The sequence below is a fragment of the Dendrobium catenatum genome, unplaced genomic scaffold, assembly GCF_001605985.2.
Source record: "Dendrobium catenatum unplaced genomic scaffold, ASM160598v2 fragScaff_scaffold_1242, whole genome shotgun sequence".
In the NCBI taxonomy this organism is placed as follows: Eukaryota; Viridiplantae; Streptophyta; class Magnoliopsida; order Asparagales; family Orchidaceae; genus Dendrobium; species Dendrobium catenatum.
Window position 1 is genome coordinate 172427 of NW_021319704.1, and position 16703 is coordinate 189129.

The window sequence follows — 16703 nt, forward strand, 5'->3', positions numbered from 1 at the left end:
TGAAACTGTGATTTGATCTGTTGAAATTTCTGTTGTCTGCCATTATACTCTCTGACAATATTCTGATACGAATCTGATTTCTCTGAATCTGATGTGATTTGATGTTTGATGTGATTTGAATGATATCAGAAGCGAGTTATAAGGGGCCGGAATCCTTTGAGATTCTGTCTGTGTTAGGGAAGGGAGGCATAAGGGGCCAGAATCTGTTGAGATTCTGTCTAGGTCCGGGAATATGAAAATGAATTCTGATCTGATAATTATGTATATCTGATATATTATGGTGCTGTAAGCACAAAGGGAGACATAAGGGGCCAGAATCCGTTGAGATTCTATCTATGTCAGGAAAGGAAGGCATAAGGGGCCAGAATCCTTTGAGATTCTATCTGGGTCAGAGAAATCTGTGATGAAATGTGATTTGAATGTTTTCTAAAATATATTCTGAACTTTGGTTGAATTCTGATTTGAATAATTCTGTGACGTAAATTTGATTTAGTTCTTCTATCTCTGTTACATCATTTGTTCAGAACGAATATAGGTATTCTATTTGATTTTCTATTTTGTATGAATCTCTGACCTCTGTCTTATATTCTGATTTTTGTACGATTATCTGAATTATGTACGGCAAATATTTTTAACGCCTTTATGCGTATTTTGATATGAGAATTTCTGGAGATTTTGATTGGCTAGTGTAGTCTTGCTGAGCTGTTAGCTCATCCTTGTTATCTGCGTGGTTTTCAGGTTCTATGAAAGGGAAGGAGGTGTTGGACTAGCCGTTCTGTATCTGATATGAGATTAGGTACTTTTGATTTTTGTATGGTCATGGCTATGCTGTTCTTCTGTTCTGTTCTTTCTGTTTATAGCCATACGCTGTATTGTACATGATTATTTTAAAGAATGAGAAGAAAGAAATGTTAGATGAATTTCTGTATATTGGAAGTTTAATAGTAGCTCTGTGTTTTCTGTAAGATTATTCGAAAGAAAGTCTGAAACCAAATTCCAAAGCTAGATCCTGGATTCGTCCGTCGCGACTCGACGCGATGGGATTCATTCCGATTGGGTTGGGTCGTGACAGATAAGTAGGCAGAATAATAATTATAAAATAAGTATAATAATCCATGAATTAATGAGGTGGCAACATTAAACCTATGGATCAATAGATAGTATTCATAAGTCAACTAAAATCATCTTGTTCGGACATGAATCTCCATGCATATATGGATTGAAAACTTATGAAATTAAATTCAAAATCATTTGAATTTTGATTTTAGCAAGCTTATACTTAAACTGAATATAGAGATGAGATGAACCCAACAACAGCAAAGGAGATACAATCCGAGTCCAAATGAGCCTAGATCAAATACTGGAAGTTTAATTAAAAACTTATAAACATTAACTAGATGGCCAAATGACCTTCAAATTTGGCATGTTTATATTCAAATTGAATGTTTCGATGAGAAGAATCCAACAAGCCTGAGATAACTTAATTTTGCATTTTTGAGGCGTTTAAATGCTTAAAGACTAGTCTATCATCAAGGGAACTAATGTGCGGCATCCAATGGATTGTCTAAGCATTTCTTTATATTTATATGACCTGTCACTCTCAAAATCTATATATAGACTAATGCAGGCGCTTATTACGTCCCGCCACTTATTCGTTTATGCTGAATTCGGTTAGGCATTCCATCTCCACTACCCTAGTACTATTTCTGTTAGTAGAGTGTTATTTCACTTTTTGATGGTTAGCTTATTATTAGAAAGTTAGTTTTACATGTGGAAAAAGGTATACTTATACACAACGTGTAAGTAGAAAGGTAGCTTTTATCATATTACAAGAAATATACGGTTCTCTGTTCTGGGAAGAACTTTCCTTGTTTCTTTTCGTTTTTTTTTTCTTTCTCTGGTTTTAGGTCTCCGCCGGAGTCCTTAGCTGCTGCCGATCCTTGGGTTCCATCATAGACCCCTCGAGCACAACCATTGAATCATCTTACGACGCAACTACCAAACCACAACCCATTCATTTTCAGACCACTTTTGAATTTTAATAGAAGATCCATAACACAGACCTTCAATTATCAATAAATGATACAAATCATTGAGGCCCAAATATGTAAGTGTTAAGAATGGTCCCGATATATAACTTTGAATGAGGGAAAAGGGACTGAATTTTTGTATTACTTATTGAAAAGTGGTCGCTTGGTTTTGTTAACTCAAGTATTACTATGATATTCTTCATTATTAATATTTGTGAAAAATAAAGGAAGCATATTTTTGTATAATAACAAAAGAATGATAGCCAAGGCATACTTGTTGGAGCCATATCTTTTCTTTTTTGGATTTAAAGTTTCAAAAAAAGGATAGATTATATAACTGGTAGTTTGAAGCTTCACTAGTCATCTCATTCCATAAGATGGTAGAGAGCATCTCTTTTTTTAGCAAGTCTAATAATCTTGTTTCTTGCTCCTAAAATATACAATATAATATGAAGATAAATATATTTAAGTATATATTTAACTTTGGATAGATAATAAATTGATTAATAATTTAAGAACATAAAAGATATTTCAAATTATAAGGGATTTATTTATAAGATTATCTACTTAGCAATCAATGATTCATCATCGATGGTTATTTTTTCTTGTTGCTGGAATAGGTGGTTTATGAAATAAATTTGTATGAATTGTTTATTAATAATTTGTTGCTCCTAAATCAATAACCCAAGAGCTAGGATTAAGTCTCTCTTAGACTTTAAATGCATTAAAAGACAGTAAAATATCTAAATATGCAAGAGAACAACTACATGTTATACCAATCTTTTCAAGTTTTTTTATAAAAATTTTCAACTCTTCTATTCATTCTTTCTATGACACAATAGGTAATTTTTAAGTGTTATTTTCTTTCACATATATCACTTATGCATGTCTCTATTCTTTTGCTTGACCCCTTAATATTCTCTAGCTTTTATTTAATGGCTTACTATGAATCCTCCAACATATTTCTTTTGTGCATTAAGTTTTATTGGAATATGTGAATCATAGGAAATATCTATTAACCATCCTTATTAGGTGTGATTGCTTATGCAGTTGTGCTCCTTGAAAAAAATAGAGTTTTGAATCAAGTTTTTTTTAATGTAAGCAGCAACTGTAATTAGAGTTAATCTTTTATTTGGTAATCATAACTGCCCTTCTCCCTTCTTTCATTCAAGTGAAAGCAATGATTTCATGTAAGGAAAGTAAACAATTCTACTTTTTGATCATTTGTTCCCTTACAACATTAAAAATAATATTTAATCCAACTAAAAATTCATAAATTCAGCCATTTTCAACAACCTTTAAAAAATGGTAGGATCTTTAGTGTATTCTATTTAGATGAATTGATAATAATTCATCTCTTGCCAAAAACCTTGTAGTTGATTGGACTATTTTATAATGAAGCATCCTCTTGATTTTGTGATTGAGATCTTGGTTTAGATTTCTTAAGTTTGAATCACATCGTGAACTTTTGAGTATGTTTATATGGAGGGGAAAACAATTGGTATTTGGATCATAAACATGATTGATCTCCTAACTAAATCGGGTAAAATTCCCTCTTCTTCTTTATATAGAGAAAAGGTAATTGTAAAATTCCTACTTCTTTTTTGTCTACGTTGAGGAATAACAGTGAATCCATAGCCCATACTTAGTTTTATGCTTTTGTAACCCTTTGTTTTCTTTTGCTTTCTTTTATTAATGCAATATCCAACGAACTAATAAAATATCCTATCATAAGCTTTTTCACAACAAAAGCAGGGAAAAACCCAAGTTTATTATCCTCCTAAAAATCCGCATTTTTTTCCCTGATATAGGCTTTATTTGGGACGGCTTTCTTACTGCTTTATAAAATAGCTTTATAGTATAAAAATATTTAGTTTAAGAAATTTTTGTACTGAAAATCTACTTTAAAAGCAAAAAGAAAGTCGTCCCAAACAAAAACATAATCTCAAAAAGCATCATTCCATAGTTATAAACATCAGCTTTAGTGGTAAACTGGTAATAGCAACTCCATAGATCCATTCTGGATTAAGATAGTCTCTTGTTCCTCTCATTAATTGAAGTCAAGACCCGACTTAAATCCCGGTTTATAAGCATTGAGAGGCCAAAATCTAAAAATTTTGGCACAAACGAAGCATCCAAGGATATGTTCTGGTTTGATATCACAATGAACGATGTTGTCCCCACACTTCTCGTGAAGATAAGTTAAGCCATGAGCAGTTCCAAGCACAATCTGATACTGATTTTTCCAAAACAATTTTTTTTTCTACCATGAAACAGATAGGAGCTATTTGGAGTGAATTCATAGACCAGTCACCTATTGTTGCCTTCAATACGGAAGCCAAGGAGGATAATAAGGTTAATGTGTTGGATAGTCCCTATTGTGCTCACCTCATTCCGAGTCTGCTTCTCTCCTTTTGACTATAGTCTTCAAGCTTCTTGACAACGAGTAAAGTTGATGTTGAGCAATAAACACATCTGAAATAATAAATCACACAACAAACAAAACAACAATTTATATGATTTGACGAAGATGCCTACATCCACGAAAAGAGTATGATGATTTCACTTGATCAATTCCCCGGTGCTGTTCTTGGATATTAAACAGATCACCAAACCACAAAGAGCCTTCACCAGTATAAGAATAAGCAGCGCAAGAACAATTCCTTAAGCAAGCATATTCACACTTAAAAGCACTCCCAGGCTCTACATTGAGGATATGCTGACAACCTGACAGAACCCATTTGATAAAACTTATCCATCCCTGTTGCTTCCAAGCTATTGCCTTCACACTACAGGATGTTCCTCACGCAACTACTACTCGGATCATTCAAATTCCAATCCTCTTGACAATCTCTTCCTAAACCCTCTAAGGCAATCACACAATGGTAACTTGTTATCGTTACACCTGCTGAAAGCCCTCCGACCTCCATCAATCACGGCCCCTCATCATTGTCGTCTGACTACGGCCCTTTCGACCTTCATAGCCAACAACGGTCCTTCCGACTACTCTAACCCTCTGAATACAATCTCTCCAACTTCCGTCTCTCAAATACAGTCCTACTGACCAAAAGAACAGGCTAAAACTCTCTTGAGAACAGCTCTTATATCATTGAATTCTTCCAACTCCAACTATATAATGAGCTATTTAGAATGTATATTTGCTATATTGAGTCAACATCTTCATATGAGTAAGGACATCATTTATAATCAACAATCCAACACTACTGAAATTATTTCAGTAGGGCAAGGCCTCACGGTTTTTTCCCTTTTAAAAATTTTAATGTAAAAATTTCAATGTCTCTTATGAATGTTACACCCCTCCCTGCTTCTTTTATTTGTGTGTTGGATTTTTATACAAAGTTAGGATGTTAAATTATATATCTCTTTGCTGCTACAAATATTCTAGGATGTAACATGAAGCGCACTTGAATTCATTGAAATACAAAATTGATATTTTTGATCTTTCACGTTTGAAGCGGCGTTTTAAAGAGAGACCATTCTTTCACTTAAAATGAGAAATGCAAAAAATGAAAACCAATTAACTACTTAAATTAGGGACCATGATCCTATTTAACTTACTTGTATATATTTTGTTTCAGTTCATCATTAAAATAAAATATTGATATGTTATCAAAAACTCTGGTGTCTCTTATGAATGTTTCACCCCCCCTCTCTTATCTGCTTGTGTGCTGGATCTTCGTACAAGGTTAAGACGTTAAACCATATATTTCTCTACCGCCGTGAATATTCCAGGACGCAACAAATATAATAGTTGGTTTTTACACATTATTTAATTTCATACAAAACTAAATAAGATGTCACATAAGCACAAAAATAATAATAATTCTTAAGTAAATTAGAAGTATAATTGCCTTTACTTTAGATAACAATTAATGTATGATATAAAAGTTATATATATATATGGGCACACATCTAGAAATTTCTCAACACCGATTTTAACAAGTCATTTGTTGAGCTTGGAAGAAGATGTCATTGACTCGATAGTCGAATAGACGAGTAGTCGATCAATAGTTAATCTTGAGAAATCATCCTTCCTGAAGTTGTCGCTAGAGCTGTCTTCATATATAGTAGTTACTAGGGCTAACTATTAAGCTTTATTTTCACTTAGGATGAGTTCTTGAATCATAGTTGCCTATGCAATAAGAGTTCTCTATTAAATAGATGGGTATGACATTGAGTCCATTGAACTTACTTGATTTGAATCTGCTTGATTTATTCTGAACCAAATTACCTTCACTTAAAATAAGATGTTTTGGAAAAGTTACAAACATGTCACTTTATTTCATGCTATTTATATATCTAATATCTAAAATTTTAATATTACATTCCTATCACTCATATAAGATTTTAATATCAAATATTTCACTCCATGTTTCATTATCACCGCTCATACCACCCTATAAACTTTAATATTTAATTATGTGCACCCATTTTTATTCTATGTGGGTGATAGATGATAGATATGTAAATAACATAAAATAAAATGGTATGTATGTAAATCCCTCTTAATTTTTTGATTAAAGTGAAGATAAGATTAGAATTAAAGAACAGTTCATCAATAAAAAAGATGGCACATCAGAAATTTAATATTTGTCCCCACAGGTGTAAATACGTGTCACACATTCCACAGGTGAAAACACGTGTCACACATTTCAAACACAATTTTTTTTTTTGTGAGTGGTTAATATTTGGAACACATGGCTCCAGCTACTAACTTCGAACCACAAAGAACACTCACCCGTCAAGCAACCTGTCATTTTTCAGGTGATGTCACCATGGAAATTAATTAGAGATTTTTTTTTTAAAAAAAAAAATTACGGGTAAAGCCTATGTATTAATCTAAAAGATAATTGCATGTAAGAGAGGGAAAACAGATAATAAAAAAGAGCGAACAATAGCCGAACCAAAAAAAGAGGGATTTTTATTTGGTCCGGTGCAAGGACCTAGAGGAAGGTTCGGTTTTGCCTAAAAAAGTGCAAATACCGAGTTTTTTGAAAAAATACCGAGTTTTTTGAAAAACTCGGTATTTGCACTTTTTGACCTATTTTTGCCTAAAACCGAACCTTCCTCTACATCCAGTGAAAGGACCTAATAATTGCTCAAAAAAGAGAGTATGGCGTTGGCTTACTCAGGAGGAGGGAATGGCTTTCTTAAATGAGTGGGGTGAAGCCATCAGCACAAAGAATGCGAAATTCCTTCAGTAAAAAAAAACTAAATTTTAAACATCAAGTAGTGTTTTGATGTAACGGTTGAAAGTTCAATAAGAAACTCCACAATTAAGCTTGTTCATCCTAAAAAATTTATGGAATAGATGACCTCTTGAAAAGTTACACCAACTGAACAAAATTGTAAATCCATTAGGTCAAATCGAACAATATCTCGATAGTTAAAAGTTTGGACTGCCTGGTCAAAATTTATTTAATAATCATAAAGAATAATTACTATTTTTTTAATTATCAAATAAATATTAGTTCAAAAAATAGTAATTATTCATTATAATTATCAAATAAAAATATATAATAAAATAAATAAATTTAACCTTTTCTTATATTAGTTAGGTAAATTTATGATTAATTCTATTATTTTTAGTAAATATAATTTAAAGTATATTAATATTTGTTTAAATTAATTTATTTTTAGCCAAGTCACCAAAAATCCACCTTTGTTTAAATTAACCTTGATACATCATCAAAAAATTATCTTGATTGGGCACCAATCTCAAGGCAAAATCAAGTTGGAAACTTCCAAAATTAAAAATGGGACCATCCAAACTCCGATTTCAGCAAACTTATAGTCAAACTGAGCGTCTCGGAAATACGAACCCAATGAAACCAAATTCGGCTCGATCCAAGCCCAAATGAGTACAAATCAAGGACCTGAAGCGTTGTTGGAAGATTTGAACCACAATTTGTGTTACCAAACGGTTTCCAGACTTAACGAGATTATAGTCGAATCGAGCGGCTCGACGAGACGAATCCAACAAGCCCAAGATTGCTAAATTCCAACATCATGAAAGCCTTCAAAAATATGACGAATGGTACATGATCAAGGGATTCAATATCGGCCGTCCATCCAACCACTCCACATTTACCCCTGATCTCTTGCCTATTTACGGGCCATGCCACTCCACAAAATATATAAATAGACCCCTTATTTCTCTTGAGAGGGGGACCGAAGCAAGAAGAGAAGATAAGGAAGAAGCTCTTTCTCGACCAATGCTGGAGTTTCACCGGACCACCGCCAGACCTTCACCGAACCACCACTTGAGGCTCTCACCTCCGCCGGACCACCGCCTGATGTCGTTGCACCGCCGGACCACCACTTGTGGCCCTCACCTCCACCAGACCACCACCTAACACCGTTGATTCGCCGGACCACCACCTCAGGCCCGGACTTCTTCCGGACCACCACTTAAGGCATTGTGCTCCACCAGGCCACCACCTGAAGCCCGAACATCCACCGGACCACCACTTGAGGCCCAGACTTCCACCAGACCACCACCTGAGGCTTGGACTTTCAGCGGACCACCGCTTGAGGCCCTCTGCTTCACCAGGACACCACCTAAGGCTTAGACTTCCGCCAAACCGCCACTTGAGGCCCATCACCTTCATTGGACCGCCGCCTGACGCCGTTGCTTCATTGGACAACCACTTGAGGCCCGAACTTCTTCCGGGCCACCACTTGACGTCGAGAGTTCTCCTGAAGTACCACCCTCCTACTACGGCCTTTCAGACCCTGATCTCCTGCCGACTACAGTTCTTCCGACCTCCATTACCTATTATGGTCTTTCTGACCTCCATCAACAGACAATGGTCTTTCTAACCCTGGTCTCCTACCGACTATGGTCCATCCGACCTCCATCACTAGACAATGGTCTTTCTGACCCTACTCTCCTGCCGATTACGATCCTTCTGACCTCCATCAGCTACAATGGTCCTCCCGATCTCCATCACTAGACAACGGTCTTTCCGGCCTCTATCCTATCGATTATGGTCGTGCCGACCAAACAAACATGTCAATATTGTAACTCCCACCATGTAATGCGTTCTATGTGATGTACATTTATACCATTAAGCCAAGGCCTTCTCTCTTAGAAGGGCCTCATTTGTAATCGATTGCAAATACTAGTAGATTCATTCATATTGGGCCAGACCACGTGGTTTTTCCCTCTTTTAAGGGGTTTTTCACGTAAAAATTCTGGTGTCTTTTATGAATGCTGCACCCTCTCACTTATCTAATTGTGTGTTGGATCTTCGTACAATGCTAAGACGTTAAACTACATATTTCTCTATCTTCGCGAAATCTAAAAAAATGTTATTATTCTATATATATATATATGACGGGCTAAAATATACCCGGCAATAGAGTTAGAAAGTTTTTGTATCAACGTTGTACGGATATCCAACACACAAACAGAAGATAAAATAACACTAGGGTTTTTACGTGGAGAATCCTTTTCAAAAAACCACTGAGCCATGCCCAGTTGAATAAATTTCACTAGTGTTTGCTTGAGGTACAAGAAGTTGACTCGTACTTAAAATTTAGGACGATCATATTACAATGATTCACTTCCGGATTAAAATCTAATTACAAACAAGTTGTGTATTCAAAATGAATTCCAGAGTCATTTGAAGATTGGACTGAATTTCGGCGTCACTTGGAAGTCGAACGGAACTTCAGTGTCACTTGAACGTTGGGCTAAACTCTCACGGTGATCGAGGAGGAGTTTTATTCCCTTATTCCCTTCTTCACTTTTCTTTTCCTTCTTCTCTTCTTCTTGGTGGGATCCCCTCTTAAGAGAAATGATGAGCTATTTATAGTTTTTTGAGAATGACATGACCTGTAAATAGGAGGAGGATCAAGGGCAAAGGTGGAGTTGATTGGATGGACGACCGATATTGAATCCCTTGATCGTGAATCGTTCTTCAGACATTTGAAGGTCTTAATGATATCGAAATTCAGCGATCTTTGGCTCGTTGGATTTGTCTCGTCTAGCCACTCGATTCGACTATAAGCATGTCATATTTGGAAAATGTTTGGTAATCCAAATTATGGATTGAACCTTCCGAATTTGCTTCGGGTCTTCGATTTGTACCCATTTGGGTTCGGATCGAGTTGAATTTGGTGTTGTTAGGTTCGTATTTCTGAGATGCTCAGCTCGAATATAAGTTTGCTGAAATCAGAGATCAGATGATCATAGATTTATTTTTTGAAATTTCTAACTTTATTTTTTTGTCTTGAGATTCGTGCCCGATCAAGATAATTTTTTGATCATATAACAATAAGAAACCGAAAAATTATTTTCAAATTCTTTTAGAAATAGGAAAATAATTTTCCGGTTTATATATCATAAATCATAATATATACTTAATAATGTTTAAATTGAAAATTAATTTTTAGATTTCTTAAATTGCGTAAAATGTTATTTCAAATTTTTTTTAAAAAATTTTCATCTCATTATATATTTATACGTAATTTTAACTATTATCTTTTTTATAAATTCGCCCTCTTTTTTCCACTACTTCAACACGGCGTTTACGTCTACCACCTAATCGTAATCAATGATACAGATGACTAATAGATTTTTTTAAAGAAAAAAAAACTTCTTCCTCTACAGAAAAATGGAGAACCATTCTATAACATTCATGAATGATGATTGATGAATCATTCCTTATGGCCTAAAATTAAAATTCGGAGGCATGGGAATCTTCTTCCTCTCTGTCCTCCTCCTCTCCTCCACCCTCATCCTCCCCTCTGCCCCCACTGACACCATCACTCCGTCCCATTCTCTCGCCGCCGGAGAAACCCTCATCTCCGCCCAAGGCACTTTCGAGCTAGGATTCTTCAACGTCGCTGCACCTTCCAGCTCTTACTTAGGCATATGGTATCACAAAATTCCCATTCGAAAAATCGTCTGGGTTGCTAACCGCAAATCTCCAATCACCGCCCAAAACGCCACCCTTTCTCTAACCACCAACGGCAATATTCTCATCACCGCCGGCGACGTCCTCGGCGGCGGCATCAGAACCTTTTGGTCGACGAATACCTCCAGCACAAAAATTCCATCTTTGAAACTCGTCGACTCGGGCAACCTCGTGCTGACCGACGGTGGATCAAATGCTATTATTTGGGAGAGCTTTTCCGACCCTTCCGACACTTTCCTCCCCGGAATGGAACTCGGATTAGACCTAAGACGTCACCTTGAAAGGAAACTCACGTCCTGGAAATCCCCCGACGACCCCTCGCCGGGTGGGTACACCTACGGTGTTCGCCGCACCGGTTCATCCGAGCTCGTACTCAAGAATGGTTCAAACATCGAGTTTCGAACCGGGCTATGGACCGGAGTTTCATGGAGCGGCATTCCCCAAATGATTTCGGACGCCCACTTCATCTACACCTTCGTGGTTCAACCTGACCAAATTTTCTACAAATACGAATCGATAAATAAGTCTGTAATGAGTTTTATAACCGTCGATCCCAGCGGCCATATACAACGGCTGGTATGGCTCGACGGCCAGTGGAGGCAGTACTGTACACTGCAGCTGAACAATTGCGACCGGTACGGCACGTGCGGGGTGTTCGGGATATGCAACGTGTATTACTCTGAAGGGGTTTGTAAGTGTTTACAGGGATTTGAACCAAGGACTATGGTGGATTGGACGTTGATGGATTATTCGGGCGGGTGTAAGAGGAGGACGGCATTGGCTTGCTCAGGAGGAGGGGATGGTTTCGTTAAGGTGAGTGGCGTGAAGTCACCGGACACGGAGAACGTGACGGTGGCTGCCGGCCTGGGACTGGAGGGCTGTCGTGCGTTGTGTTTGCGGAATTGCTCATGTGTGGCTTATGTTATGGTTGGTGAGAATTGTTTGTGGTGGACTGGTAAGCTAATGGACATCAAGGAGTTTGCTCAAGGGACTCAAGGAGGTGTGGATCTCTACCTCCGGCTAGCTGCCGCTGATTTGGGTATGATCTTTAGGCCTTATTTAAATAAAACGGACGTATTAGCCATTGTTAATTAACTACTCTTTCCAAAAAAATATCCTATTTGCTTTGCCACCCGTTGACGTAAGAAGTTCTTATGTAGATTCAGAAGAAAGTGCCTCAAGCAAGAGGAAGCATATAGTTGCAGTAGTCATCCCATTGGGGCTAGCTTTTATCATATTCTCCTGCTTTGGGATATATACATTAAGGAAGAAAAGAAAGCAGGGTAAGTTATCTATCAAGATGTACCTTCAAAATTTGTTTTTTTATTTGTAATGATAGAAATTATTTAAATAGCTGTTGCTTTTAATGATCAACTTATCAGCTCCAAGTTCTGTGGCATTCCCCTGAAACATAAACTTGAAGAAATTAATTCCTTAATGTGAAATAAATAAATAATGACAACATGTAAGTAAAAAAGAAAAAAAAAACTAAGTATTATGTTAATTACTTTTGATTGTTTAAACCTTGCTTGCTAGGTGTAGGGCATGGTTATGTGAAGGAGAGCAGAGGAAAAGAGATGGAACTTCCCGTATTTGATATGTCAGCAATTGAGATTGCTACAAATAACTTTTCTGATGAAAATAAGCTTGGACAGGGCGGATTTGGCCCTGTTTATAAGGTAACTTTGCCACTCATCGTTTAACCATTTAATCTACTGACAACAGTTTGTTGAATCAACATGAAATTTCCTTATGGTAAGAAACCTCATCAATTTTAGTTCTCTCCCTCATGTTTGATATGAAATGCTTGAATCATTTAGCTAGACGCTTTTAATCCCCCATCTATTTTTTCATTGGGCAAATTATATGGATTTTCAATTATGAGTATAAACATGTTATCTTGTTCATGCAGTATCTAAACAGAACTGCAAAAGTTGGAAGATGTAAATATGCACTATTTTGAAGCTGCTTGAATGTTGAAATTTGTAGGGTCATTTAGAAGATGGACAAGAGATTGCTGTCAAGAGATTATCTAGAAATTCTGGTCAAGGGTTGGATGAGTTCATGAATGAGGTTAGGTTAATTTCCAAACTTCAACACAGGAATCTAGTTCGTCTTCTTGGCTGTTGCATCCATGGAGAGGAAAGGTTATTGATTTATGAGTACATGCCCAACAAAAGTTTGGATTCTTTCATATTTGGTTAGTGTCATATACTTCTTCAAATGTCATATTTAGTTTCTTTGTTGAAAGAATTTTATAATCATCTTTGTAATAGTGCTGAACAATCTAACTCAATGCACATGTTGATAGTAGTGAAATGATGTAGGTGCAAAACAGTTACTTCTTCTTGTGGGATTTAAGTAATTTATGTTCTGATTTTTATTGTTTGAATCAAAGCCTGTATTACCATTAGGATAAGCAGCTTTTACATTTATTTGATGGAGCTACTAGGATATATAGCACTAAGTACTTGTTTTCATTGTGTTTATTGAAAATCCTTATTACTTACCCAATTAATGTGCAGAAGTGTGGCTTTTCATTTTCTTGTTCCGCCAGCAGCAAGACAATTAAATTGTAGTATCTGTGCTTGTAGTATCTGTGCTTGTGCATTTATTATTTCTTTCCCCTTGTAATGCTAAACTAACCTAAAATATTGACACAGATAAAGCAGGCAGGTGTCAGTTGAGTTGGCAAAAAAGATTTGATATAATTCTTGGAATCGCTCGAGGTCTTGTCTATCTTCATCAAGATTCTAGATTAAAAATTATTCATAGAGATCTCAAGGTTAGCAATGTTCTTCTTGACAAGGAGTTGAATCCTAAAATATCTGATTTTGGCATGGCGAGGATAGTAGTAGGAGACGAAATGGAAGAAAACACGGAGAAAGTGGTTGGAACATAGTAAGTTTTCTATAACTCTCTATCTCACCAGATATAGTTTGAACCTTCAACATATCTTACAACTCACACATATTTATATGACAGTGGATACATGTCACCTGAGTATGCAATGCATGGTATATTTTCAGTAAAATCTGATGTCTTTAGCTTTGGAGTTATTGTACTTGAAGTTCTTACTGGTAAGAAGAATAAAGTGTTTGATCTAAATGAAAGCCATATGAGCCTAGTAGTGCATGTAAGTATGATTAGAGAAGAGAAATTAATTTATATGTTAGCTTTTGTTTTGCTCCAGTTAAAATTTAGGAATGCTAGTGCAGGCCTGGAGACTATGGTCAGAAAATAAATCCCTGGAGTTGGTCGATGATGCACTGAAGTATGGCTATCCCGAGCAAGAAGTTCTGCGATGCATGCAAGTTGGTCTCCTTTGTGTGCAAGAAGAGAGCGAAGATAGGCCTACAATGGCTTCAGTGGTTTTGATGTTGGGCAGTGAAGCCATGACACTACCTCAACCTAAGAGGCCTGGCTTATATCTCAAAGAAGGTTCTGAAGTAGCAGATTTGTCAACGTCGGACCATGTCGATTATACTAGAAATGATATCACTCTTACAATGATCCATGGTCGATAGAGAAGTTGAACCGAACTTATTAATAGCCGGGGTGGTATAAATGACAGTAAAATATGACTGATGTCCAACAAATTAATCAAGATGTTGCGGCTTTGTTGGGACTGATAAAATTTTTCCAATGCATGGGCTATTTTTACATAGTCATTGTAAATTTCAAGATTATGATAGACAGAAAGATATGCACTGCTTCATCATCAAAAGTGATCTTCCTCCTCACTCAACAGTGCGGCTACTTGATATTTTTGTTATTGGTTCTGTTTCTATGGCTTATAGGCAGCATAAGTGTTACAATTGCTCTATTTTTCTCTTTGGTATCTGATATGTTTAGCTATTTTAATAAAAGTTGAGTTAGGTATGGTTTGCAGTCAAACTCCCTGTTAGTCATTTAATTACTTGTTAGCTTGCTTGTAGATAAAAAAATAAAATTTAAAAAGTGAGGATGCTATTTTTCTTGAACATATAAACTGTGAATTCAGAAATGTCTGTGAATTATATTGAAAATGTTGAGTGAAATAGAAAACATGATAATACAAAGATAGAATAATTCTAGACTAAGAAGTAACGAGTTTTTAACAAAATAAGCTAGAGTGCAAAAATTTGAGTCTTATGAACAAAATGAGTAAAATTGTGTAAATTCAGCTCATTCCTCAACCTTTATTTATAATTTTGGGTTGAGATTCGAGCGTTAGAGAATTGGCTACATATATGATTATACAAAAAATAAGAGACAAATTTACTACTAGTGTAGCATATCAAGCTCCAATGAAGTTGTTGGCTTGGGACACATTAATAGTTGCCAGTAGGCAATCAATAGCTTGCCGTAAGAATCTGCCCCTCCCCGAAGAGTCTTCAGGATCGACTCCATAAATAGGAGTTGCTAGGGCCAACCGTTAAGCTTTACTCGTCCATTGAGATGAGTTCTTTGATCATGGTTGTTTGCTTAAGGCGAGTCTCTAGTAGGCCACCAGTACTGAGACTAAGGATAGGTTTGGAACAACCAAGAGTACGTTTGGGGGGGCGCAACTTTATAATGGAGGTTTAAAACTTTTTAGGTTCGCAGCTTGCTTTTTGCGACCTAAACCCTAAAAACTTTCTGATAGTTGCACCCTTTTCTGATGTTGGAAGTAATATTTTTATTTATTCTTTGGAAACATGTGAATTCTGACTGTTACCAAATTGTTGGAAACCACATTTTCCTTGGCGAAGCTGTAAGCCTGTAAAGCATTGTCATTGATATCCTCACTAGACATTTGCAAGAGGTTGTACCCTGGTCTATGCTTTTTAATGATGATATTTTTCTTATTGATAAGAATGGAGAGGGGGTTGAAGGTAAACTTGAATTATGGAAGTCAACATTAGGAGTCCAAAGATTTTCATTTGAGTAGATCTGAAACTAAATATATGGAGTGTAATTTTAGTAGTAATAGATCTAGTAGGGGGATTAAGACTTTGGATGATCAAGCCATTAATAAGAGTATACTTTTTAGATATATTGGGTATTTTGTTCAGAGTGATAGTGAAATAGATCGATGGGGATATTATTAGTAGAATTGAAATTGGATGGTTGAAGTAGAGGAATGCATCGGGCTTGTTGTGTGATAGAAAAGTCCCTCTCTAAATTAAATGAGAATTCTATAGATGGAGGTGAGACCCCTAATGTTTTATACTTTAGAATGTTGCCATTAAAAGAGAAGCATAATATAAAGTTAAGTGTTGCGAAGATGAGGATGCACAGGTGGATGAGTTGCTTTACTTTTAGAGACAGAATAGGAAATGAGCATATACATGAAAAGGTTGGAGTAGCTCTAGTGGAAGATAAGGTTAGAGCGAGTTGCCTTAGATGATATGGTCACATAAAATGGTGGCCTTCCGATGACCTGGTATGAAAAGTAGATGTATTATATTTGACTTATGTTAAGGAAGGTATATGCGGACCTAAAAAAGACTTGATTAGAAAATATTAGAAATGATTTTTTCATAGAAAAAGGAAAAAAGAAAAAAAATAATAGAAATGACATTTTCTTATTATATTTAAATGAAAATTTAATTCTTAACATGACACAATAAAGAAAAATAATTCATGTATTACTGTTGTATTATTTTAAAATTATTCTGGATGCAAAAAATTTTGTATTACATTGTTATATTCACAACAAATAATATCATTAATAATTTAAATATGAATTATGCAAACTTTTAAA

At 35.9% G+C, this 16703-nt stretch overlaps 1 protein-coding gene across 1 annotated transcript; it reads left to right on the plus strand.

Moving 5' to 3' along the window:
* The first annotated feature begins 10616 nt into the window (after positions 1-10616).
* On the plus strand, positions 10617-14872 carry LOC110105327 (receptor-like serine/threonine-protein kinase SD1-8). The gene is made up of 7 exons (XM_028699308.1): positions 10617-12061; positions 12162-12258; positions 12512-12654; positions 12965-13175; positions 13639-13876; positions 13961-14111; positions 14194-14872. Exons 1-7 carry the CDS (start codon positions 10751-10753, stop codon positions 14500-14502), a joined length of 2460 nt encoding a protein of 819 aa, XP_028555141.1. The 5' UTR covers positions 10617-10750; the 3' UTR covers positions 14503-14872.
* Positions 14873-16703: the final 1831 nt, after the last annotated feature.

Bases quoted from the DNA above. Each gene is read 5' to 3' on its own strand.
- LOC110105327 (XM_028699308.1), top strand. From the start codon at position 10,751: ATGGGAATCTTCTTCCTCTCTGTCCTCCTCCTCTCCTCCACCCTCATC. The intron at 12,062-12,161 runs GTTAATTAACTA...GCCTCAAGCAAG, and splicing joins AAACGGACGTATTAGCCATT to AGGAAGCATATAGTTGCAGT. The intron at 13,176-13,638 runs GTTAGTGTCATA...ATATTGACACAG, and splicing joins TTTGGATTCTTTCATATTTG to ATAAAGCAGGCAGGTGTCAG.